We start from the raw sequence: 26,081 nt of genomic DNA, 5'->3' as shown, positions 1-26,081 counted from the left end.
CCTTCAAAAGGATCAGACTGCTAGGAAAGTTGGTTGTGAGTGTCATCAGCAAATTGTTATGCTTCAAAATCATAAACTCAAGTATTTTTTTGCTCATAACTAAATCAAATGTATGTTTAAGCAAACAGTCAACTGCCAAATGCAATTCACTTTCAGTGGAAGAGTCAACCATTTCTTAATGGTACAGAGAAAAAGTTTTAGTGTTGGAGAATATCTCAAGAGTAAGCACCTTGATCAGTGTAATGTCTGCCCACTGTTATTTCTATCTTTCTATTTAAAAAACAAAACCTCATTAATACCTTTTATGCCTTTTCTGTCACTGAGCCTATTTGGTGTTTCTGCAGCTACTTTCCCAGGCTTTGTCAATGGAAAAGGGACTGTTAGCTTGAGGGAGGGACAAGATATTAGTTGATCATTGATTTGATTTCACATTGAATTGAAGTCAGACAGTATTAGTAAGGTGGAGCAGATCTATCTCAGCCACTTGACTGTGCGAAATTCCCCCAGAGTGAAGAATGTGACCTGTTGAGGCTTGCTTGCAATGCTTTCTGGGAAATCCTGGAATGCAGGATGGTGGTGCGTCTGCAGTCATACCTGACTGGGTAGAACACTGAGCGTCCTGCACTGAATCCAACAGGTTAGTACTTGGGAGCATCACTTGTGTGGGGCAGGCAACCCCTACTATACCCCTTTAACTGCAGAGGATAAATGAATTAGTTAATTAGCTAGTCATACAGAGGCTGTGTGAGACACAATGTACTCCAAATGATTCATTAAAAAACAAGTTATGTTAATGTTAAGTCTCAGAATGTTAAAAGTGATGCTTTTGAGTGAGTGCATGTGTTGTGTGTCGTAAATAAAACGTTTTAATCAGAGTTTTGTGTTGGTCTGCTCTGTTAGCATGGGATTGCCTGTTTATTTGATTAAAAAAATAAAACTGCAACAATTGAATCATTCGATTAATATGAACTGTTGTCATAGTGCTAGAACCTTTCTTTAGATCTCCGACTTCCTTTCCTGTAAGTCATTATTTAGGATATGGGGAGTTATTACATTGAATCTGAATAATTTGACGAATCATTGAAGTTGTTCTTCATGTAAAGTTAAATAATCGTTCATAATTCATTTTAAGGTGTACTTGTAAAGGCCACATTGACAGTTTTATTTTTTTGAAAAGGAATGTATATGAAATTAAATATTGTGTAGCTATAGTCACTATACTCAAGGCTAACTAGTGATTGGTTATTCTATAGAAAGAACCCGGGAATAATGAGGAGACAACGAGGACACGTTATGCGCCCGTGTTCCCGAACACCACCCATCTTTGGGGCCACCTTGTTGCTGTTAAAAGGCTATCAGAAGAGTATGCCATTTGTTTATCAACCAGTAAAATACCAGTTAGGCCTCGGTTACTACATGTGTGCCATGTATGCAATACCCTATAACTAGGGCTAAATGTGTTTAATCATTTGAAGGTTGGTTAAATTAATAACTTAAATCTGCTGAAAACGTAAAGAATGATTACTAGGCAATACAAATGTCACAGGCCAATTAACACGAAATGGTAATGTGCTTAAATGGCTGCCTATGAATCTGTATTACCAAAAGCAAATCCTTAAGAAAATTATTGTGACAGGAAATGCAGTAATCGGATGTCGGATTTTTTACGATTTGGCGAGAGGCAAGTAAAAAAAAAACGTGCAATTGGGCCAACAGCACACGCTTGCACCTCAATATGAAGCAGTATGCCTATTTGAACATTCAATATTCTTGTTATTTGATTTATTCAATTGTATTATTCACTTCACATTTCAATGGACCAGTGCTTTACAGGGTAAAGGCTTTTTAATCCATGTAATTGACTTTGAATGTGAAAGAAACACATTGAGCCTATAGTGGGTTTACAGCCCACTGAGCAAAGACGTCAATTCAACGTCTATTCCACTCTGGTTCAACGTAATTTAATTGAAATTAGGTGGAAATAACTTTGATTCAACCAGTGTGCGCCCAGTGGCAAGTCTGAATTATAAAAATGATGTCCCGCCCATAGTTTTGCATACAGTGGGTTGCAAGTGTTTGGCAGAGAACAGCGATTTGCTGCCATCCAATGGACAGAGGGAGTCAGTACGCCTCAAGAGCCTTGCTTGTTCCATTCAAATTATTGTTGAAATTACGCTGTAATTTTGTTTCACCGTTATATAACGGATAAATGTTTTGGACTCATTATTTTGTTTATTAAACTTTAGGATGATAATTACATAACCCCCATAGGCTAGGGTAGGCTTCTAATACAAAGTAGGGTATGAAGAGTAGCCAACAAGAGAGCATCATTATTTTAGTTTTTTTGTCAGATAGGTTCATGTTATCATTTTCATAAATCCACCTAACCATGGTCACGCACCCCAGGGCTAGTTATATACTTATTAAACGTAGGCTACATGAGCCAACCTGCATAATAATTCGCCACAAACACTTGATATTTAAATGGTCTCTGAGCATGTTTCAGTTTCCATGCTCATTGAAGTTAATATACATTTGCACATGGAACAAAATCAGCATTGCAAATAGGACGTGTAAAAGTACTGTAGTTAAATAGACAAGCACACAAAAACAGATTAATAATAACAAATATGAACTTATACAGTAACCTATAATCAGAGACATATCCACGTGTTCCCCCCTTGACATGCTGTCAAAAAACGAGTTAAGAAACTGTCTTCCAGCAGGTGGCGCTATACATTTGATTATATTGTTGTCTATTAAAAAGCAGATAGAATTAATTGCCAGTCAAAAAAAAAACACACAGCCACCTTTTTTGAGATATGGAGGAACAGTCGGAAAAACAGAATAATTGTTCTGGTAAATACATCCTTATGTGTCTTTCAGTTCCACTGTGTTATCTTCTTCACTCGCCCTCTAAGAAAAGAAAGGCTATATATTAAAATCAATATGGACAATGAAGATGGAGACAACAAAGATATACTTTTTCATGGCTTAAATCTAGTCTGTTTATTTCAACAGAAAACACACCATTTGTAAATAACATAGCTGCAAGTGTAGGTATGAGTGTCATACCTTGGCTTCAGATATCTTCTGGACATGATCCAGAGCGGAGAACTCAGGTGAGGGGAAGTTAAGGGGGTGATGATCCACAGAGGACTCATGGGGCATCTGGACAGCATCAGGGGGGGAAATCTATGTTTTTTCATGGTAATTTCAGCAAGGTATTTGATGAAAGAGTAGATGCATGTCCCTGTTAATTATCACATGCATATCTGAACTGAAACTCACCAGGACAGATTGGGCTCTGAACAGGTAACTGAAGGGATAGTGGAGCAGGTTAATGCAGGTGGAAGAGTACAGGTCAGCGTAACGCATGAGCTGGCTGGCAAACAGAGTCTGTCTTGAGCCACTCCGCAGCAGGCTGCCCATCTGGCCGTAGGAAAGATCCATCCCATAGGTCACCACCTGTAAGACACAAGACAGAGGCATAGTCACAAAATGCAGTTAGCCACACATTGAAAAACACAGCCAGACAAAAGCAAATTCTCACTCAGGTGTAATTATGATAACATTTCAGATAAATATGCCTGGGAAGCACATAAAAACATAACCTTGGTGGATGGTTTGTGGATGTGAGCATTTCTCAGAGAGGGATTGTGTGTCAGTGGGCATGGTTTACCTTGATCCTGGTCTGAATGGCACTGATGTCTGGGCACTCTCGACAGCTACTGTCCAGGTCCCTGAGGGGAAAGGCCAGTCAGACTAACAAATGCAATACTAGACAAGTGTCACTCATAGAACAGAGGAAATGCTCACTCACTTGTACAACTCAGCTAAAAAGACATCAAGACGCTTCAGCTCTTCAAAGAGATCTTGAGAAAAAAAGAGAAACACTCGTCAAAACGGTGGCCTCAACTTCAAGATTACATGACCTAACAAAATGTCTGCAAAGTGGCCATGTGATGTCTGTGTATGGTATATGATACGTCAGTGTTAGGGTCACTGAGGTCATGAAGAGGAGGTTGACAATGTTTGTACTTACGACTCTTCTCTGTCCACACTTGCAACTCCTTGGCCAGTTCAGGCACCACCAGGAAGGTCTTCCAACCTTGCCTCTTCTTGGACTTCAGGATGTCCCCAAAGATGTGGTCCCCCACATAAAGGATGTCCTTCCCCTTCACATCCAGCAGGTCACATACAATGTCTGAGGAGCCTGCAGGGAGGAGAGACAGTTGGAGGGGGAAATGGACAGATAAGAGGATGGAAAGTTGACGAGATGTTACACCCACTGAAACCAAGATGGGTGAAAGTGACTATTCCTCTCCCATCTTAATCCCTTTCTCCTATCTTCCCATTTACTCTCCATCCCTCTTCCTAGAATATATGACCTTTTTTTAACAATTGGATAATGGAACAGCTTACCTCCAGAGTAGACTGTTCCATGCTGGAGGTCTCCAGTGTATGTTCCGATGCGGAGCTTCCCTGTGTTCTATGTTGGATAGATTAGAACATTTATCTAACTGTGCGGTGTGTTAAAGGATGTTTTCTATACACACCATGTGATACTGAGTCAAAGGTCCTTACTGTGTCCACCTGTCTCAGCACAGTTCCCTCTGCAAAGAACAGTGGCTTCCTGGTATCCACGACGACAAGGTCAAAGAATGCACGCCACTGTTTCTTTGGGTTCTTAGAAGAAAAAAATATTGAAACGTTCATTACTGTTCATTAATCTGTTCCCCAAAACCTTTTTCCTTAATTTGAAACTGGAGACACCTAGACTAACCTTGGCACCTGGTGGAGTTTCGAGCAAGTATTTCATGATAGCCTAAGGAAAAGAACAAAGACACATCCTTCGTATGAAAAAAAATACAATAGAATGGACATTTATTGAATACAATTGACATCGTGTATTGAATAGAATGGACATCATGCATAGAATAGAATGGACATCATTCATAGAATAGAATGGACATGTATCGAATAGAATGGACATCATTCATAGAATAGAATGGACATCATGCATAGAATAGAATGGACATGTATCGAATACAATGGACATCATTCATAGAATAGAATGGACATGTATCGAATAGAATGGACATCATTCATAGAATAGAATGGACATCATTCATAGAATAGAATGGACATGTATCGAATAGAATGGACATCATTCATAGAATAGAATGGACATGTATCGAATACAATGGACATCATTCATAGAATAGAATGGACATGTATCGAATACAATGGACATCATTCATAGAATAGAATGGACATCATGCATAGAATAGAATGGACATCATTCATAGAATAGAATGGACATCATGCATAGAATAGAATGGACATGTATCGAATACAATGGACATCATTCATAGAATAGACATGTATCGAATACAATGGACATCATTCATAGAATAGAATGGACATGTATCGAATACAATGGACATCATTCATAGAATAGAATGGACATCATTCATCGAATAGAATGGACATCATTCATAGAATAGAATGGACATCAATCGAATAGAATGGACATCATTCATAGAATAGAATGGACATCATTCATAGAATAGAATGGACATCATTCATAGAATAGAATGGACATCATTCATAGAATAGAATGGACATGTATTGAATAACATGGACATCATGTGCCATGAAACCATGCAACATTAACATCTGACCTCTGTGTAGTTGTAGTCACTGTTGGTCGCCAGGAACACTTTGGCCACCTCCTTAATGCGAGTCAGGAGAACAGGCAAGTTTGGCTGTAAAGAGAAGGAAGTAAAGGAGAGGGAAATTTCCTCTGGATAGAGAAATTATGTCCAAAGCACTTTGACAATATCCAGTATCCATAAAGGTTATCCAATATGGAATAGCAATCAATTGAGGGAGTTTCAAAGTTATTTTCACTCACATCTCTGACGACATATTTATCCAAATTCTTCAGAGTGCTTTCCTTCAGAATGCCCTATGTGACAAAAAGGAGTCCGTCTTTACACAAAGACATAGACAGTAATGTGTCATAATGTGTGTATGTGCCGGGATGGCACGGTATGTACAGTATAATGCTGACCGTATCATGAACATAGTCCATTGCATCTCGAACATCCTGGAACATACTTCTGAATGACATGAACAAGTCACCATATTTGAAGCCTTTCTGGCAGCTTGGATAAACAAAAAAGCAGAGAAACGACAGTCACATTGTTCATTTGGAATGATTTGACTATTCTCACAACTGTAAAGAAAAAGAAAAGGGTCAACGAGAAGAGGGAGGAGAAAAAGCTCCACTCACTTTACATATCTGCTACATCTGGTGAAGAGTTCCACAAGGCAGCCATACAGATACGTCTCTGTGGGAGGAGCAGGAGGGCGTTACAAAGTAACTCCATTACCTTATTTGCAGTACGACTGTACAGAACTACACAAAGTAATACTGTTGTATCTACCTGAAAGGTTGAAGAGAGTGTTGAGGATATAGAAGCGGTCAGTGTTGCCTCTCTGAATGAAGTTGTTGGGGTAGTAGTCGTGGATCTTGTCCCTGTAGAGAAGGAAAGTATGCATACAACTAGCAAATTAAGAGTAATAATATATACCATTCAGCAGGCGCTTTTCTCCAAATCGACTTAGTCATGCATGCATACATTTTACATATGGGTGGTCCTGCGAAGTAACCACAGACGCATACAAAGACCTGTATCATGACAAAAACTAGAGGTTGGCCGATTAATTAGGGCCGATTTCAAGTTTTTGGATACCGATTTGGCAAAAAAAAAATAATAATAATTTTTTACACCTTTATTTAACCAGGCAAGTCAGTTAAGAAGGCATTCTTATTTTCAATGATGGCCTAGAAACAGTGGGTTAACTGCCTGTTCAGGGGCAGAACGACAGATTTTTACCGTGTCAGCTCGGGGATTCAATCTTGCAACCTTACAGTTAACTAGTCCAATGCTCTAACCACCAGCCTCTCTCATTGCACTCCACGAGGAGACTGCTTGTTAAGCGAATGCAGTAAGAAGCCACGGTAAGTTGCTAGCTACCATTAAACTTATCTTATAAAAAACAATCAATCATAATCACTAGTTAACTACACATGGTTGATGATATTACTAGTTTATCTAGCATGTCCTGCGTTGCATATAATCGATGCAGGGGGATGATTTAACAAAAGCGCATTAGTGAAAAAAGCACAATCGTTGCACGACTGTACCTAACCATAAACACCAATGCCTTTCTTAAAATCAATACACAGAAGTATAGATTTTTAAACCTGCATATTTAGCTAAAAGAAATCCAGGTTAGCAGGCCATATTAACCAGGTGAAATTGTGTAACTTCTCTTGCGTTCATTGCATGCAGAGTCAGGGTATATGCAACTGTTTGGGCCACCTGGCTCATTGCGAACTAATTTGCCAGAATTTTATGTAATTATGACATAACATTGAAGGTTGTGCAACGTAACAGCAATATTTAGACTTATGGATGCCACCCGTTAGATAAAATACAGAACGGTTCTGTATTTCACTGAAATAATAAACGTTTTGTTTTCTAAATGATAGTTTCTGGATTCGACCATATTAATGACCAAAGGCTCGTATTTCTGTGTGTTATTATGTTATAATTAAGTCTATGATGTGATAGAGCAGTCTGACTGAGCGATGGTAGGCACCAGCAGGCTCATAAGCATTCATTCAAACAGCACTTTTGTGCGTTTTGCCAGCAGCTCTTCATGGTGCTTCAAGCATTGCGCTGTTTATGACTTCCCACCTATCAACTCTCGAGATTAGGCTGGTGTAACCGATGTGAAATGGCTAGCTAGTTAGCAGGGTGAGCACTAATAGCGTTTCAAACGTCACTCTCTCTGAGACTTGGAGTAGTTGTTCCCCTTGCTCTGCATGGGTAACGCTGCTTCGAGGGTGGCTGTTGTCGATGTGTTCCTGGTTCGAGCCCAAGTAGGAGCGAGGAGAGAGACGGAAGCTATACTGTTACACTGGCGATACTAAAGTGCCTATAAGAACATCCAATAGTCAAAGGTATATGAAATACAAATGGTATAGAGAGAAATGGTCCTATAAATACTATAATTACAACCTAAAACCTCTTAGCTTGGAATATTGAAGTGTCATGTTGAAAGGAACCACCAGCTTTCATATGTTCTCATGTTCTGAGCAAGGAACTTAAACGTTTTAAGCTTTTTTACATGTCACATATTACACTTACTTTCTTCTCCAACACTTTGTTTTTGCATTATTTAAAACAAATTGAACATGTTTCATTATTTATTTGAGGCTAAATGGATTTTTATTTATGTATTATATTAAGTTAAAATAAGTGTTCATTCAGTATTGTTGTAATTGTCATTATTACAAATACAATTATTATTATTATTATTATTATTATTTTTTTTTTTTAAATCGGCAAATTAATCGGTATCGGCGTTGAAAAATCATAATCAGTCGAACTCTAACAAAAACATGCATACTGTGTACACACCCGGTCTGACAACCTCCCCAATAACAACAAACAGTTGCTGTTGGGGCGTTTCCAGATGATGAGTCATTCTGGGAGAACCCACTGAGCCAACAGATAACGTCCAGAGTGCACTTAACTCACCAGCACCATCAATGACAAGACCCCTCTTTAAAACATCATTTGAAAATACCAGCATTTACATGTTTAGATTCTGTCAATTGCAGCTTTTGTAGGTGTGTTGAAGTTCGATCAAGAGCTGGAGATAGAAACATCCACAGGCATTCGCCATTGAAGCATCACGACTGTCTGCCTCACTGTAAGAGTATGAGGCAGAGATGTAGTGGATATAGAGTGGAATTGAAATACAACCGGAGCCTCTCGATAGCTTAGCTGCTGGTAGGGGATCCCAAAGGCATCTAAAGCCTGATTTATGAATGGAGGATGGGCAGGCCCAAGTTCCCTCTGAATACATGTCTAACTGAAGTATAATCAAGTCTCACAATAAAAAAAAGACACACAGTCCTACATGGAGCACAAACTCAAAAGGAACACAATCATGCAATAACACACACCTAAACACACGCATAGACATTCATTTGCAAATCCCATGGAACCAGGTGCTGGATATAAATATACTTTTTAATATTAGTGAGCTGGCTACATCACCATTGTAAGACACTGGAAAAGTGAAGGATTCCAAAACAGTGCTGCTATTCTGCATCCAATTAAATGTTTAGAAAAACCTTTTAACATTCCTGCACACCTTGTAGTGTATCATGTTGTTTGTGAAACACAAGTTATTGGGGGGCATTTTGCAGTCATTTGTCAGTCCTCCATGAAGGAATCAGGACAATGGGGGCTGTTTTATGTTGAAGGCTGAATATAACAGCAGTATGTAGGCCTACTGAGACACATGCTCACAGCTCGATCTGACCAAGGTCAGGATCAAGCTCTCTTCCGTCTCCAACATCCTCTGTTCCCCAATGCTGGGAGGTGGGCCTGAGTGAAAAATAAATTTGGGAACCTCTGTGCTCAAATGACTAAAATGTTAAATGTTCCCCGCTAAGATTACTTTGTAAAGCAATTGGGCAGATATGTTCTCAGTGACAGTTGACACAAGGACAACCTTTTACAAAATGACAAACAGTGTACTCAGAACAAGTCATCACCACACACACAAAATTGTATTTTCTGTGATGGAAGCACTCACCTTTTTAGAAATGTGAAGCCATGACTGCACAGCAGAATGTTTCCATTCGAGTCCACCTTCAGCAAGTTCCCATACATTGTGTCAAACACCAGGCCACTAGAAAGGAGGGAGGAGTGATTGGGATGAATAAAGTTATGCAGAGAGAGGAATGGATTGGAGAGGGCAATATTATATATTTTAGATGTGTGGTTGTTCTTGATATAAAATCAGTAGGTTACTTTTTATTTCTCCTCTATTTTGACCGATCTTGTTATACTGTTACCAGGCCTTTGGGGAAACTCTCTGCAGGAGGTCTGTTTGTACTGATTAAATTGTAAAATGTCAGATGTTTCTCCAGCAGTGTCACCCTGGGCCAAGGACACAGAAAATAGACTGCACAGAGCCACAAATGTTTTTTAAAAGAATGATGAGGGGTAATTTCATAAGTAGACTCCCATAAAGAGTCCCATCCTAACTAACCATGGTTTGCATCTACCCAATGTCTTTGTGAGTACCGGGTCACGTTATTTACTACCAAACTAAACATACGTAAACATAAACAGTATGTAAATGTGTGTGAGATCAACAGAATGAGAGAACTTACCGAGTGGGGAAGGTGGGGTCGTAGTTGTAACGCAGTAGCTCATGGGGATAGCCTATAGACACCAGCCTGTCTCTGAGCAGCTCAAAGCCTAGATCCTCATAGTCAGGAGACTTATACGCTACACACAGACATAAACTGTCAGTACATTCATCAGTGGAAATGTTACAATATTTGTATGCTCATATACTTAAATCTGTGAGACACAGCTACTAGATTTCCATATTTTTAGCCTTTTTTTTGTTGCCCTTTACCAGTACAAGCACATCTCTTTGTTGGAGTAGGTGTACTGGGCTACTAAATGAACCTACCTGCCAGAGTGTAGTCCATGTCAAAGCCATAGCATTTGATGTTCTCCAATGTTACACTTCTATTGACGAACACCCTGTAATCAAAGGAAAACAGGACTGACAGTTGGTGTTTCTGGAGAGATTATCTAGGACATAAACATGGGTCAGTTGAGAAGCTGATATGGGGTATGCAGAAGCTTTTCAGGATACTCAATCAGCTGTAAAAAGGGTCATTTATAAAGACTGAATGGTGTGGGTTGAATGTAGCTCTAAATCTGACCTGTTGGCTAAGACAGCTGCAACCTTCAATAGTAGAACTCATTTTGACTCAACTTGCTTCAGCATCAAATTGGTTGTCATTTCATTTTTAAAAGCTATTTAGTCTAATATTTCTCCAAACCATGGAAATCATTCCACTTGAGCTTAATGGGGCTGGTGAAATTGGGATATGCCTCACCAACTAAACTCTTGGGGACCAACCATTCAAGAAAATCTTAAGCTACACAATCAGTCAAATCACTTGGTAGTGCCGTAGTGGGCTCCATATCCTACAACACTATATCAATAGTGTTGTAGTGGGCTCCATATCCTACAACACTATATCAATAGTGTTGTAGTGGGCTCCATATCCTACAACACTATATCAATAGTGTTGTAGGATATGTTGTGGAACCTGCCAACATGTGCTAGACACACTAAGAGTATCCGACAGCCATGTTAATCTAGAGGAAGGTTATGGCTTTTTTTATATTTATGGTATTGGCAAAGATTTCTGAGACTTTATACCATTAGTCACGTACCATGATAAATGTCTGATTCAACTCAATGAGCCCACTCTGCATTTGATCAAACTCTGCAGTCAGTGGTGCCGTAGCAGAAACTGTGGTCGCACAGTTCACACGTCACTTCAGTTCTCTAGTATCTACCACACAGAACTCCCCTCTTCATGAACAGGTTTATATTTCAGTAATGGATAGCCTACGTAATAACAAAATCCATGTGTTAAACAAAAATTGTGTTAATTAAAGGAGATAAATAAGATTGCTGTATTCAGAAAACTTCAGTGCCCTTTAGCCCTACCATTATTTATTGTTCCCCAAACATAGCATTTAATTAGCTAAAGAGAGATTAATCCTGCTCAGTCATTCATGACAGATTGACAAGGTAACCACAGAAGGGTTTCCTGTGTCACCAGGTGATATGGAGCCTCTGTCAGTGACATCCTGGGAGAGAGACCCATTTCCCTCCTGTCTGAATGGCCTACACCTCATCTGTCTTTCCCTCTCCAGCTCCTGCCAATAGCAGCCAGCTCAATCATACAGGGTTGCTGTTAATAATTCACCTGACAGTTCCTGTTCAGGAAGTGTGTTGCTAAAGAAGTCTCATGTGAGCAAACAATCACTCGGAGACAGTGAGTGCCTGGGATGTATGAACAAGGTTACTGACAGAGTATATCTGGTTGAAGCACCCTATGAATGGTGGACACTGGCGGTAATTGGTGAAATAGTCAACCTAACACAGGTGTAAGAGGATATCGAATTGTCTCCAAGTGTGTTAGACCAAGTGTGTTAGACCAAGTGTGATTTACACCTTTATTAACTGAGAATTTGTATAAAGGTTAGAAAACTTTAAGACCTGAGATGCTCTTCTCCTTTAGGTCACAGACAAACAGCTGTCCCATAATGTGGAGGAAGAACATAAATATGTGATTCTTACATTCTAAGTCTGAAAGAGAAGGCCTCCCTGAACTACCATTCCATATCTCCACTCGTCTTCCAATGAGAGCAGGTAATGTAAGAGTATGTCTAACAGATCTCTCTGTGTATTGTCAGAACCTCTAGTGGAACCTCCTCAGCTCACAAAGACCCTTGATGACTTGATGCCTGAGGCAATTACCTCTTCTTCCAAATGGTAAATCAGCCACTGAGTGTAAGCTACATTTTCAAAAATGTGCTCAAGTTTAAAGTACGTTTTCTCTCAGTTAAGCCAAGTTTACAATCATTTTTTCTTCAAGTCGTTGGAAAATTATTATATATGGGTGTACCTTACAGTGTCTTCGGAAAGTATTCAGACTCCTTAACCTCCTCCACATTTTGTTAGGTTACAGCCTTACTCTAAAATGGATTAAATAGTCATCCCCCCCATCAAACTACACACAAAACCCCATAACAAAGCAAAAACTGTTTGTTTGAATTTTTTGCAAATTTATACAAAATAACTGAAACATCACATTTACATAAGTATTCAGACCTTTTAGTCAGTACTTTACTGGCAGCGATTACAGCCTCGAGTCTTCTTGGGTATAACGCTACAAACTTGGCACACCTGTATTTGGGGAGTTTCTCCCATTCCGCTCTGCAGATCCTCTCAAGCTCTGTCAGGTTGGATGGGGAGCGTTGGTGCACAGCTATATTCAGGTCTCTCCAGAGATGTTAGATCAGGTTCAAGTCCGGGCTCTGGCTGGGCCACTCATGGACATTCAGAGACTTGTCCCAATGCCACTCCTGCGTTGTCTTGGCGGTGTGCTTAGGGTTGTTGTCCTGTTGGAAGGTGAACCTTTGCCCCAGTCTGAGGTTCTGAGCGCTCTGGAGCAGGTTTTCATCAAGGATCTCTGTACTTTGATCCATTCATCTTTGCCACGATCCTGATAAGTCATCCTGTCCCTGTATCCCCACAGCATGATGCTGCCACCACCATGCTTCACCGTAGGGATGGTTCCAGGTTTCCTCCAGATGTGACGCTTGGCATTCAGGACAAAGAGTTCAATCTTGATTTCATCAGACCAGAAAATCTTGTTTCTCACAGTCAGTCTTTAGTTGCCTTTTGGCAAACTCCCAGCGCACTGTCAACTGCCTTTTACTGAGGAGTGGCTTCCGTCTGGCCACTCTACCATAAAAGGCCTAATTGGTGGAGTGCTACAGAGATGGTCGTCCTACTGGAAGGTTCTCCCATCTACACAGAGGAACTCTAGACCTCTGTCAGAGTGACAGACCTCTGTCATTGCTCAGATTGGCCGGGCGGCCAGCTCTAGGAAGAGTCTTGCTGGTTCCAAACTTCTTCCATTTAATAATGATGGAGGCCACTGTGTTCTTTAGCACATTCAATGCTGCAGAAATGTTTTGGTACCCTTCTGTGCCTTGACACAATCCTGTCTCTGAGCTCTATGGACAATTCCTTCGACCTCATGGCTTGGTTTTTGCTCTGACATGCACTGTCAACTGTGGGACCTTATATAGACCGGTGTGTGCCTTTCCAAATCATGTCCAATCAATTTAATTTACCACAGGTGGACTTCAATCAACTTGTAAAAACATCAAGGATGATCAATTGAAACAGGATGCACCTGAGCTCAATTTCGAGTCTCATAGCAAAGGGTCTAAATTCTTATGTAAATAAGGTATGTTTATTTTATTGAATTTGTAAACATTTATAAAAACCTGTTTTCGCGTTGTCATTACGGGGTATTGTGTGTAGATTGCTGAGGAAATAGTTATGTAATCCATTTTAGAATAAGGCTGTAACGTAACAAATGTGGAAAAAGTCAAGAGGTCTGAATACTTTCTTTAGGCACTAATGAAATGCATAATGCATATTATGCTACATTAAATAACTCACTTATGCTGATAGTCCCTGTTCTTCAGCATGGGTACATCAAGCGAAACGCTCGGGTCTGAAGTAGGTTGATTTCTCACAATCCGAGTCGGAACCTCCATAGTCATCGCCGTTTCACTCTCTAGCGGCTACCCATATCAGATGCCACTATCCCCCTCAGCATTAGCTGTCATCTCACTATTAGCCTACAAACTGTAGAGGCATTTAAAGTTGTAGAATATGCAGATGTGTTCATGAAGAGTTTCCCTACACGTCAGTAAACAACAACCACTCCCCTTCATAAACGTCGTGACTCGGTAGTTAAGTGGGTGTGGATCCTCTGGGACCTACGCATCTTGCCCATGAATTGATCACACGTACGGCTGACTGAAAGTTGGCTTAAAATACAGAGAAAATGTTATCAGAACCCCACACACGCAGAGGGCGACGCGCGTTTGGGCTCGAGATTGCAAATACCAAGTTTTCTGAGATCTGAACAAAGCTGAAAGATTTTCAAAAACAACACACAAATACATGACTTCATACTTTTAAAGCAATTACGTTTGCATTAGGATATATAGCGTATAAGTCAGAAGTGTGTCCACATACTCATTCAAGGGTTTTCTCTTTATTTGTACTATTTTCGACATTGTAGAATATTAGTGTAGACAAACCATGAAATAACATATATGGAATCATGTAGTAACCAAAAAATGTGTTTGCACACGCTTGGCATTCTCTCAACCAGCTTAACTTGGAATGCTTTTCCAACAGTCTTGATTGCTGAGCACTTGATTGCTGCTTTTCCTCCACTCTGCAGTCCAACTCATCCCAAACCATCTCAATTGGGTTGAAGTCGGGTGATCGTGGAGGCCAGGTCATCTGATGCAGCACTCCATCACACTCCTTCTTGGTCATATAGCTCTTACACAGCATGGAGGTGTGTTGGGTCATTGTGCTGTTGAAAAACAAATGACAGAGAGGCTAAGTGCAAACCAGATGCGATAGCGTATCATTGCAGAATGCTGTGGAAACCATGCTGGTTAAGTGTGACTTGAATCCTATATAAATCCCTGACAGTGTCACCAGCAAACGAACCCAACACCAACACACCTCCTCCTCCATGCTTCACGGTGGGAACCACACATGCGGAGATCATCTGTTCTCACAAAGACACAGCGGTTGGAACCAAAAATCTCAAATTTGGACCCATCAGACCAAAAGGACAGATTTCCACCGGTCTAATGTCCATTGCTCGTGTTTCTTGGCCCAAGCAAGTCTCTTCTTATTGGTGTCCTTTATTAGTGGTTTCTTTGCAGCAATTCGACCATGGCGGTCTGATTCACGCAGTCTCCTCTGAACAGTTGATGTTGAAATGTGTCTGTTACTTGAATTCTGTGAAACATTAATTTGGGCTGCAATCTGAAGTGCAGCTAAGTCTAATGAACTTATCCTCTGCAGCAGAGGTAACTCTGGGTCTTCCTTTCCTGTGGCGGTCCTCATGAGAGCCAGTTTCATCATAGCGTGTGATGGTTTTTGTGAATGCACTTGAAGAAACTTGACTGACCGGATTGACTGACCTTCATGTCTTAAAATAATGGACTGCCATTTCTCTTTGCTTATTTGAGCTTTTCTTGCCATAATATGGATTTGGTCTTTTACCAAATAGGGCTATCTTCTGTATATCACCCCTACCTTGTCACAACACAACTGATCGGCTCAAATGAATTAAAAAGGACAAGGCACACCTGTTATTGAAATCCAATCCAGGAGACTGCCTCTTGAAGCTGGTTGAGAGAATGCCAACAGTGTGCAAAGCTGTCATCAAGGCAAAGGGTGGCTACTTTAAAGAATCTCAAATATATTTTTGGTTACTACTTAATTCCATGTAGTATTGCATAGTTTTAAGGTATTCACTGTTATTCTACAATGTAGAAAATAGTAAAAATAAAGAAAAACCCTTGAATAAGTAGATGTGTCCAAACTTTTGACTGGTATTGTTTTTCTTGTGAATATAGACAGTAGACATACGTTTCCATTCGAAATAATCCTACACACCACAGTAATGAAAAAAATACTCAAAGTGAGCGTAATAAATCAGACAGATAAGCTATGCATGACAGCCCTGCTGACTCACCAATAAGAAACTCAAGGCGAGCTGATTGAATCATGCTAAAATTATGTACCTTACCTCATTCATCAGTTAATTGCACACAGAATGCTGACTTTATGTGTCAGAGGTAAAACCTCTCCCTCCCTGATTAGGGTCTGTATGGCTGGGGCCAGAGCCTGATAATGACAGACGTTGGCCTGCTCACAATACTAAAACTATTTTAATAGGGGGCCCAGAGAGGTAACATTTTATCACACAATACTTATCATAAAGGTCAAAATTATTGATTTGTAATCAAGATGACAACAGACTGGGTGTGTGGGGCAAATCTTAACAGAGGAGTTTTCACAAAGAAAACGTTTTCACAGGAACTACAAAACAATGTGCAAGTCAGACACACAAGTCATTATGGAAAATGTTCAGAATTTGGTGGTTGTGCATGTCTTGATATGTCTGGGTTCAGGAGGTCTCGACCTTCCCTCCCCCGAGGATCCACTGTTGGGATGCATCCTCTGAAACTCTGCCGTGATCTCCATGACAGTGCGGTTCTTGGTCTCAGGCACGTTGTACCACACAAACATCCCAGACAGGAAACAGAAGACGAAGAAAATCAAGAAACAAAAGTAGTCCATATTCTCCTGTGTATAAGAATGTACTGTGAGTGTATGTGTGACATCAGCTGCCATGGTTACACATAAAATAAGAGTACCTTTACCTATGTAAGGTACTAGTGACACAATACGTAAGGTACAACTGTTACACCTTTTGGCAGTTTGTGTATAAAATCAAATAACATTTTATTGGTCACATACACATGGTTAGCAGATGTTATTGCGAGTGTTGCGAAATGCTTGTGCTTCTAGTTCCGACAGATTACATGTTAGATATTGGGGCCACAGTGTCTCCTGAACCCTCCTGTCTCAGCCTCCAGTATTTATGCTGCAGTAGTTTGTGTCGGGGGGCTAGGGTCAGTTTGTTATATCTGGAGTACTTCTCCTGTCCTATTCGGTGTCCTGTGTGAATCTAAGTGTGCATTCTCTAATTCTCTCCTTCTTTCTTTCTCTCTCTTGGAGGACCTGAGCCCTAGGACCATGCCCCAGGACTACCTGACATGATGGCTCCTCGCTGTCCCCAGTCCACCTGGCCATGCTGCTGCTCCAGTTTCAACTGACCTGAGCCCTAGGACCATGCCCCAGGACTACCTGACATGATGACTCCTTGCTGTCCCCAGTCCACCTGGCCATGCTGCTGCTCCAGTTTCAACTGTTCTGCCTTACTATTATTTGACCATGCTGGTCATTTATGAACATCTTGGCCATGTTCTGTTATAATCTCCACCCGGCACAGCCAGAAGAGGACTGGCCACCCCACATATGCTCTCTCTAATTCTCTTTTTCTTTCTCTCTCTCTCGGAGGACCTGAGCCCAAGGACCGTGCCCCAGGACGACCTGACATGATGACTCCTTGCTGTCCCCAGTCCACCTGACTGTGCTGCTGCTCCAGTTTCAACTGTTCTGCCTTGTTATTATTCGACCATGCTGGTCATTTATGAACATTTGAACATCTTGGCCATGTTCTGTTATAATCTCCACCCGGCACAGCCAGAAGAGGACTGGCCACCCCACATAGCCTGGTTCCTTTCTAGGTTTCTTCCTAGGTTTTGGCCTTTCTAGGGAGTTTTTCCTAGCCACCGTGCTTCTACACCTGCATTGCTTGCTGTTTGGGGTTTTAGGCTGGGTTTCTGTACAGCACTTTGAGATATCAGCTGATGTACGAAGGGCTATATAAATAAAATTTGATTGATTGATTGAGATATTGCACTAACAATTCCACAACTACCTAATACACAAATCTAAGTAAAGGACTGGAATAAAAATAAACACTACCGTTCAAAAGTTTGGGGTCACTTTGAAATGTCCTTGTTTTCCATGAAAACATACATGAAATGAGTTGCAAAATGAATAGGAAATATAGTCAAGACATTGACAAAGTTATAGTGATTTTTAATTGAAATAATAATTGTGTCCTTCAACCTTTGCTTTTGTCAAAGAATCCTCCATTTGCAGCCTTGCAGACCTTAGGCATTCTAGTTGTCAATTTGTTGAGGTAATCTGAGGGGATTTCACCACATGCTTCCTGAAGCACCTCCCACAAGTTGGATTGGCTTGATGGGCACTTCTTACGTACCATGCGGTCAAGCTGCTCCCACAACAGCTCAGTAGGGTTGAGATCCAGTGACTGTGCTGGCCACTCCGTTATAGACAGAATACCAGCTGACTGCTTCTTCCCTAAATAGTTATTGCATAGTTTGGAGCTGTGCCTTGGGTCATTGTCCTGTTGTAGGAGGAAATTGGCTCCAATTAAGCACCGTCCACAGGGTATGGCATGGCGTTGCAAAAGGGAGTGATAGCCTTCCTTCTTCAAGATACCTTTTACCCTGTACAAATCTCCCACTTTACCCCAGACCATCACATTGCCTCCACCATGCTTGACAGATGGCATCAAGCACTCTTCAGCATCTTTTAATTTTTTCTGCTTCTCACAAATGTTCTTCTTTGTGATCTGAACACCTCAAACTTAGATTAATCTGTCCATTACACATTTTTCCAATCTTCCTCTGTGCAGCATCTGTGTGCCTTTTCCCATCTTAATATTTTATTTTTATTGACCAGTCTGAGATATAGCATTTTCATTGCAACTCTGCCTAGAAGGCCAGCATCCCGGAGTCGCCTCTTCACTGTTGACGTTGAGACTGGTGTTTTGCGGGTACTATTTAATGAAGCTACCAGTTGAGGACTTGTGAGGCTTCTGTTTTTCAAACTAGACACTCTAATGTGCTTGTTTTCTTGCTCAGTTGTGCACCGGGGCCTCCCACTCCTCTTTCTATTCTAGTTAAAGACAGTTTGTGCTGTTCAGTGCAGGGAGTAGCACACAGCGTTGTACAAGATCTTCAGTTTCTTGGCAATTTCTCACATGGAATAGCCTTCATTTCTCAGAACAAGAAGAGTGACGAATTACAGAAGAAAGTTTTGAGCCTGTAATCGAACCCACAAATGCTGGTGCTCCAGATTCTCAACTAGTGTAAGAAGGACAGTTTTACTGCTTCTTTAATTAGCACAACAGTTTTCAGCTGTGCTAACATAATTGAAAAAGGGTTTTCTAATGATCAATTAGCCTTTTAAAATGATAAACTTGGATTAGCTAACACAACGTGCCATTGGAACACAGGAGTGACGGTTGCTGATAATGGGCCTCTGTACGCCTATGTAGATATTCCATTAAAATAAATAAAGCCGTTTCCAGCTACAATAGTCATTTACAACATTAACAATGTCTACACTGTATTTCTGATCGATTTGATGTTATTTTAATGGACAAAAAATAGCTTTTCTTTCAAAAACAAGGACATTTCTAAGTGACCCCAAACTTTTGAACGGTAGTGTACATACAAAGACAAGGTGTGAGAATCTGATGTGCTCACCACTATGACTGGGAAGAGCAACCCCAGGAGGAAGAGGCCCAGCCAGTTGAGGGTGCAGCCGATGGTGTAGGCAGCTGATTTGAACGACTGGTTGAAGATATCACCAGGTAGAGACACTGTCACTCCAGCTAGGAGCAATAAACAATGAAAATACCAGATAAGTAAGTTGATCCATTGTTTTGGCATGGCTTAGTCATACGTCAGGGTATAGGACCCACCTGGTCCACTGGAGAAGAAGAAGATGAAGATGAAGATGAGAAGCATACTGCAGTAAGGCATCCAGGAAACTTGGATCTGAACAACAAACAACAAAGGTGCAACTTATTAATGAGCCATTGTTGATTCCACCCACGGTAAAATATTAATGTAACCCAGTGATAATATATAGGGACATTCTGTGAACTTTAGAGCTGGATGACATGCCTCAGATAATTCCATTCATTCATTAGTAATGAGTATTGTTCTATTTGTGGTAAAGATGGAACTCACAAACTATGTAGTTGATGACAGTAGTGTTGCTTATAATGTTTGACTTACCTGCAGGTAGAGTGTAAGGGTCAGGAGACCCAAGGTAACTGCCATGCATAGGTAACCCCTATAGAGCATTAGCCTCTTTCCTGTGCTCTCAATCACCATCACCTGTCATACCAAAGGGGGGTTAACGATCAGAGTCAAATAGTGACATTAGGAATTTCACTGTCAACTGGACATAAATACAACACCACAGGGGTGGGGCACTCTTAGTAAATACAGTTGAAGTCGGAAGTTTACATACACTTAGGTTGAAGTCCTGAAAAATGTTTTTCAACCACTCCACAAATTTATTGTTAATAAACTATAGTTTTGTCAAGTCAGTTAAGACATCAACTTTGTGCATGACACAAGTCATTTTCCAACAATTGTTTACAGACAAATTATTTCACTTATAATTCACTGTATCACAATTCCAGTGGGTCAGAAGGTGGAGGCTTGCAAGCCGAAGTACACCATCCCTACCGTGAAGCATCGGGGTGGCCACATCATTTTGTAGGGGGATTTTGCTGCAAGAGGGACTGGTGCCCTTCACAAAATAGATGGCATCATAAGGAGGAAAATTACGTGGATATATTGAAGCAACATCTCAAGACATCAGTCAGGAAGTTAAAGCTTGGTCGCAAATGGGTCTTCCAAATGGACAATGATCCCAAGCATACTTACAAAGTTGTGGCAAAATGGCTTAAGGACAAAAGCGTGTGCGAGCAAGGAGGCCTATAAACCTGACTCAGTTACACCAGCTCTGTCCGGAGGTATGGGCCAAAATTCACCCAATTTATTGTGGGAAGCTTATGGTTGGCTACCCGAAACATTTGACCCAAGTTAAACGATTTAAAGGCAATGCTACCAGACACTCAATTAGTATATGTCAACTTCTGACCCACTGGGAATGTGATGAAAGAAACAAAAGCTGAAATAAAATCACCCCACTATTATTCTGACATTTCACATTCTTAAAATAAAATGGTGATCCTAACTGACCTAAGACAGGGAATTTATACTATAATTAAATGTCAGTAATTCTGAAAAACTGAGTTTAAATGTATTTGGCTAAGGTGTACTTCCGACTTCAACTGTAGTTACAGGCTTGAGAACATGCAAGTCTTGTTGACAAACCCCTCTTAAAAAGGTCAAACAAAAGATGATGCATGCATAGCCGTGGGAAGTAGGGGTACTGAGGCTGCAGCTCCCACTAAAAAATCAGAACACAAAAAAAAAAAATTCAAAAAAATATTTTTTCAGAATTTTTAAAAATTCTTCAGCATCTCAGCTTTGGCAGTTAAATGTAGTTGTATAATTAAGAACTTAGTGATAACGTCACAGCTATCACAAGCTGGCAGAGTGTTTAGTTCATTACCAAGTATCACCACCTTCTGCTGTGAACATCTCAGTTTTGGACATTATTTCCTTTCTGACCAATTTATTCATCACTGTGCGTGAATACCAAAACTACCACATCTTAAATGGATAAATGGACAGTTAATTGGATAATCAAAGCTGAGTGACATGGCACAGAATTGCAAACATTGTTCATCTCCAATCACATTAAGGAACCTGAGGAACTGTCTCTCTCGTCGTTTCTCTAATAGGAGTACAATCTCCATAACTTATCAATTCCAGTGGCATCTCCCTCTAATTCAGTAGCCTTTGTTTTGTCCTGTTTCAACAGAAGTAAATTAACTTGACTTGTAAATTAACTTGACCCTCGCCGCCGACCGTGGCCTAATAGTCCTCACCCAGCACCCCACTGAACTGAGGAGCAGCTCGTGACTGAGGGGAATCTTGGGACTGAGGGGCAGCCCGGAACTGAGGGGCAGCCCGGAACTGAGGGGCAGCCCGGAACTGAGGGGCAGCCCGGAACTGAGAGAAAGCCCAGCACTGAGAGAAAGCCCAGCACTGAGAGAAAGCCCAGCACTGAGAGAAAGCCCAGCACTGAGAGAAAGCACAGGCAGGTAGTAGCCTCCGGTAGATCCTGGCTGGCTGGCGGATCTGGAAGATTCTGGTTGACTGGCAGATCTGGAAGAGACTGGTTGACTGGCAGATCTGGAAGAATCTGGTTGACTGGCAGATCTGGAAGAATCTGGTTGACTGGCAGATCTGGAAGAATCTGGTTGACTGGCGGATCTAGCTGCTCTATGCAGACTGACAGCTCTGGCTTCTCCATGCAGACTGGCAGCTCCTTGCAGACTGGCAGCTCCTTGCAGACTGGCAGCTCTTTGCAGACTGACAGCTCTGGCTGCTTCATGCAAGCTGACAGCTCTTTGCAGACTGACAGTTCTGGCTGCTTCATACAGGCTGACAGCTCTGACTGCTCCATGCAGGCTTACAGCTCTGACTGCTCCATGCAGGCTTACAGCTCTGACTGCTTCATACAGACTGACAGCTCTGGCTGCTTTATGCAGACTGACAGCTCTGGCTGCTTCATACAGACTGACAGCTCTGACTGCTCCATGCAGGCTGACAGCACCTTGCAGACTGGCAGCTCCTTGCAGACTGACATCTCTGGCTGCTTCATGCAGACTGACAGCTCTGGCTGCTTCATACAGACTGACAGCTCTGGCTGCTTCATACAGACTGACAGCTCTGGCTGCTTCATACAGACTGACAGCTCTGACTGCTCCATGCAGGCTGACAGCTCTGGCTGCTTCATACAGACTGACAGGTCTGGCTGCTTCATACAGACTGACAGCTCTGACTGCTCCATGCAGGCTGACAGCACCTTGCAGACTGGCAGCTCCTTGCAGACTGACAGCTCTGGCTGCTTCATACAGACTGACAGCTCTGACTGCTTCATACAGACTGACAGCTCTGGCTGCTTTATGCAGACTGACAGCTCTGGCTGCTTCATACAGACTGACAGCTCTGACTGCTCCATGCAGGCTGACAGCACCTTGCAGACTGGCAGCTCCTTGCAGACTGACAGCTCTGGCTGCTTCATGCAGACTGACAGCTCTGGCTGCTTCATACAGACTGACATCTCTGGCTGCTTCATACAGACTGACAGCTCTGGCTGCTTCATACAGACTGACAGCTCTGGCTGCTTCATACAGACTGACAGCTCCATGCAGGCTGACAGCACCTTGCAGACTGGCAGCTCCTTGCAGACTGACAGCTCTGGCTGCTTCATACAGACTGACTGCTCTGGCTGCTTCATACAGCCTGACTGCTCTGGCTTCTTCATACAGACTGACTGCTCTGGCTGCTTCGAACAGGCAGGAGGCTCCGGCAGCGCTGTAGAGGAGGAAGGCTCTGATAGCGCTGAACAGGCGGGAGACTACAGCAGCGCTGTAGAGGAGAAAGGCTCTGATAGCGCTGAACAGACAGGAGACTCCGACAGCACAGGAGAGGCGAGGCGCACTGTATGGCCTGATGCGTGGTGCTGGCACTGGTGATACTGGATCGAGAACACGCACAGGAAGCCTGGTGCGGGGAGCTGCTACCGGAGGACTGGTGTGTGGAGGTGGCTCTGGATAGACCGGAATGTGCAGGCACACTGGAGCTCTTGAGCACCGAGCCTGCCCAACCTTACCTGGTTGAATACTCACGGTCGCCCTGCCAGTGCGGTGAGGTGGAATAGCCGGCACTGGGCTATGTAGGCGAACCGGAGACAACGAGCGCAAGACTGGTGCCATGTAAGCCGGCCCAAGGCGACGCACTGGGGACCAGATGCGTAGAGCCGGCTTCATGGCATTTGGCTGGACGCTCAATCTGGCCCGGCCGATACGCGGAGCTGAAATATACCGCACCGGGCTATGCACCCGCACTGGAAACACTGTGCGCTCCATAGCATAACACGGTGCCTGCCCGGTCTCTCTAGCCCCCCGGTGAGCACAGGGAGTTTGCGCAGGTCTCCTACCTGGCATAGCCATACTCCCTGTAAGCCCCTCCCCCCCAATTTTTTTGGGGGGCTGCTTTTCGGGCTTCCATCCGCGTCGCCGTGCTGCCTCCTCATAACAGCGCCTCTCCGCTTTTGCCGCCTCCAGTTCTTCCTTGGGACGGCGATATTCTCCAGGCTGCTCCCAGGGTCCTTTTCCGTCTAATATCTCCTCCCAAGTCCAGAAGTCCTTTGATCGCTGCTCCTCATGATTAACAGGGAGAGTTGGCTCAGGTCTGACTCCTGACTCTGCTAATCTCTCCCTGAGCCCTCCCCCAATACATTTTTGGGGGTTACTTTCGGGTTTCTTTCTGCGCCGCCGTGTCTTTCTCTTCGACTCCATTCTCCTATAGCCCTCTTCGCACTGCTCCAGCGAATCCCAGGCGGGCTCCGGCACTCTCTCTGGGTCGACCGCCCACCTGTCTATTTCTTCCCACGTCGTATACTCCAAGCTTCTGCTGTCCATAACGTCCTCCCTTCGCAGCTCCTGCTGCCTGTTACCACGCCACTCGGTCCGTGTGTGGTGGGTGATTCTGTAACAGCGTTCTTCGTTTGTAGAAAGAGAGTCGGACCGAAATGCAGCGTGGTGGTTACTCATGTCTTTAATAAATGAAGAGCGATACATGAAATAACTTAATACAAAAGCAAAACAACAAACGGAACGTGAAAACCTAATTACAGCCTATCTGGTGAAATTACACAGAGACAGGAACAATCACCCACGAAATACAAAGTGAAACCCAGGCTACCTAAATACGGTTCCCAATCAGAGACAATGAGAATCACCTGACTCCGATTGATAACCGCCTCAGTCAGCCAAGCCTATACAACACCCCTACTCAGCCGCAATCCCAATAACTACAAAACCCCAATATGAAATACAACAAAATAAACCCATGTCACACCCTGGCCTGACCAAATAATTAACGAAAACACAAAATACTAAGATTAACAAGGTGTAACACTACGTTGCTACCATGACGAAGACCAAACCCGGCAGGAGTAACATTGAGGACAGTGTTGTCTCTATCACAGGTGAAGGATATTTTAAACTAAAAAAAGTAGTTAAACAGTTGTTACAACAACAAGAAAATTGCTTCAAGTGTTGTGTGCAAATACTGGTGGAGTCAACTAATAAAAGAAATGGATGGCCTGACCAGAGAGATCCAGGACCTAAAGAACAGTTTGCAGTTCTTCCAGGGTCAGCTTGATGAGTTGAAACAGGAGAATGGCAAGATGACAGCAATCTAAGTCATTGAGAGAGGACATCAGTTCTGTTTGGGAATCCATGATAACAATGATGGAGAAATTAGATTATTTTAAGGGACAATCAAGGCAGGACAACATGGTTGCTGACAGAATTGCGTAATATCCATGAGACCTGGGCGGAGTCTGAGAACAAAGTGGAGGGAAATGATCTTGGCGAAACTGAAAATGGACCACAGGAGGTGGAGTGTGCCCACAGGACTGGAAAACCCACCACCCGCCCAGGTGACAGACCAATAGTTGTCAAGTTCCTGAGGTTCAAGGACAAGGTAGCTGTTCTGGAAAGAACCAAGAACTTGAGAGGAACATACATCTTCCTCAACGAGGACTATCTTGAAGCTGTGCGCCAGAAGAGGAAAGAACTGATCCCAGCCATGAAAGCTGCCAGAGCACGTGAGAACATTGCTTACATCCGCTATGACAGGCTCATTGTCCACACTCAAGCGTTATTGAAGTGTTGTGTTTGCAGGTTCACCTGGCACATCTAAAACTTTTTATTTTGGCGTGTTACTATAGGCCACCAAGTGCTAACAGTCAGTATCTAAATAATATGTGTGAAATGCTTGCTAGTGTATGTGATGTAAACGGAGAGATCCACTTCCTTGAGGATCTCAATATTGACTGGTTTTCATCAAGCTGTCCGGTCAAGAGGAAACTTCTCA

The 26,081-nt window shown here is 42.3% G+C and overlaps 2 protein-coding genes and 1 long non-coding RNA gene across 3 annotated transcripts in view; 1 reads left to right on the top strand and 2 right to left on the bottom strand.

The window, feature by feature from the left end:
• Nucleotides 1–2,318: 2,318 nt before the first annotated feature.
• On the bottom strand, nucleotides 2,319–14,533 carry LOC118385212 (cytosolic purine 5'-nucleotidase-like). Its single transcript, XM_035772163.2, has 18 exons — nucleotides 14,176–14,533; nucleotides 10,582–10,655; nucleotides 10,274–10,391; nucleotides 9,691–9,786; nucleotides 6,456–6,547; nucleotides 6,302–6,359; nucleotides 6,080–6,173; nucleotides 5,921–5,974; nucleotides 5,688–5,771; nucleotides 4,787–4,828; nucleotides 4,588–4,689; nucleotides 4,426–4,492; nucleotides 4,046–4,216; nucleotides 3,824–3,875; nucleotides 3,683–3,743; nucleotides 3,292–3,468; nucleotides 3,076–3,171; nucleotides 2,319–2,916 (listed from the first exon to the last, which is right to left on the bottom strand). Exons 1-18 carry the CDS (start codon nucleotides 14,277–14,279, stop codon nucleotides 2,872–2,874), a joined length of 1,587 nt encoding a protein of 528 aa, XP_035628056.1. The 5' UTR covers nucleotides 14,280–14,533; the 3' UTR covers nucleotides 2,319–2,871.
• LOC127930750 (uncharacterized) lies at nucleotides 11,360–19,548 on the top strand. Its single transcript, XR_008139291.1, has 2 exons — nucleotides 11,360–13,957; nucleotides 17,338–19,548. It is a non-coding gene; the product is annotated as an uncharacterized LOC127930750 (long non-coding RNA).
• The window catches only part of slc2a11l (solute carrier family 2 member 11, like), a 22,280-nt gene continuing 12,664 nt past the window's right edge, over nucleotides 16,466–26,081 (bottom strand). Inside the window, exons 9-12 of the mRNA XM_035772874.1 lie at nucleotides 20,283–20,384; nucleotides 19,964–20,039; nucleotides 19,746–19,873; nucleotides 16,466–16,902 (exon numbers count right to left, since the gene is read on the bottom strand). Of these exons, the coding sequence (XP_035628767.1) occupies nucleotides 16,684–16,902; nucleotides 19,746–19,873; nucleotides 19,964–20,039; nucleotides 20,283–20,384 (525 nt within the window). The 3' untranslated portion in view covers nucleotides 16,466–16,683. The remainder of the gene's footprint in view (nucleotides 16,903–19,745; nucleotides 19,874–19,963; nucleotides 20,040–20,282; nucleotides 20,385–26,081) is intronic.

The sequence above is a fragment of the Oncorhynchus keta genome, chromosome 6 (assembly GCF_023373465.1).
Source record: "Oncorhynchus keta strain PuntledgeMale-10-30-2019 chromosome 6, Oket_V2, whole genome shotgun sequence".
Lineage (NCBI taxonomy): Eukaryota > Metazoa > Chordata > Actinopteri > Salmoniformes > Salmonidae > Oncorhynchus > Oncorhynchus keta.
This window is presented reverse-complemented; position numbering and strand designations above follow the sequence as displayed.

Bases quoted from the DNA above. Each gene is read 5' to 3' on its own strand.
- LOC118385212 (XM_035772163.2), bottom strand. From the start codon at position 14,279: ATGACTATGGAGGTTCCGACTCGGATTGTGAGAAATCAACCTACTTCA. The intron at 10,392-10,581 runs GTAGGTTCATTT...GTCTGTGTGTAG, and splicing joins CATGGACTACACTCTGGCAG to CGTATAAGTCTCCTGACTAT. The intron at 9,787-10,273 runs GTAAGTTCTCTC...CCTCCTTTCTAG, and splicing joins GACCCCACCTTCCCCACTCG to TGGCCTGGTGTTTGACACAA.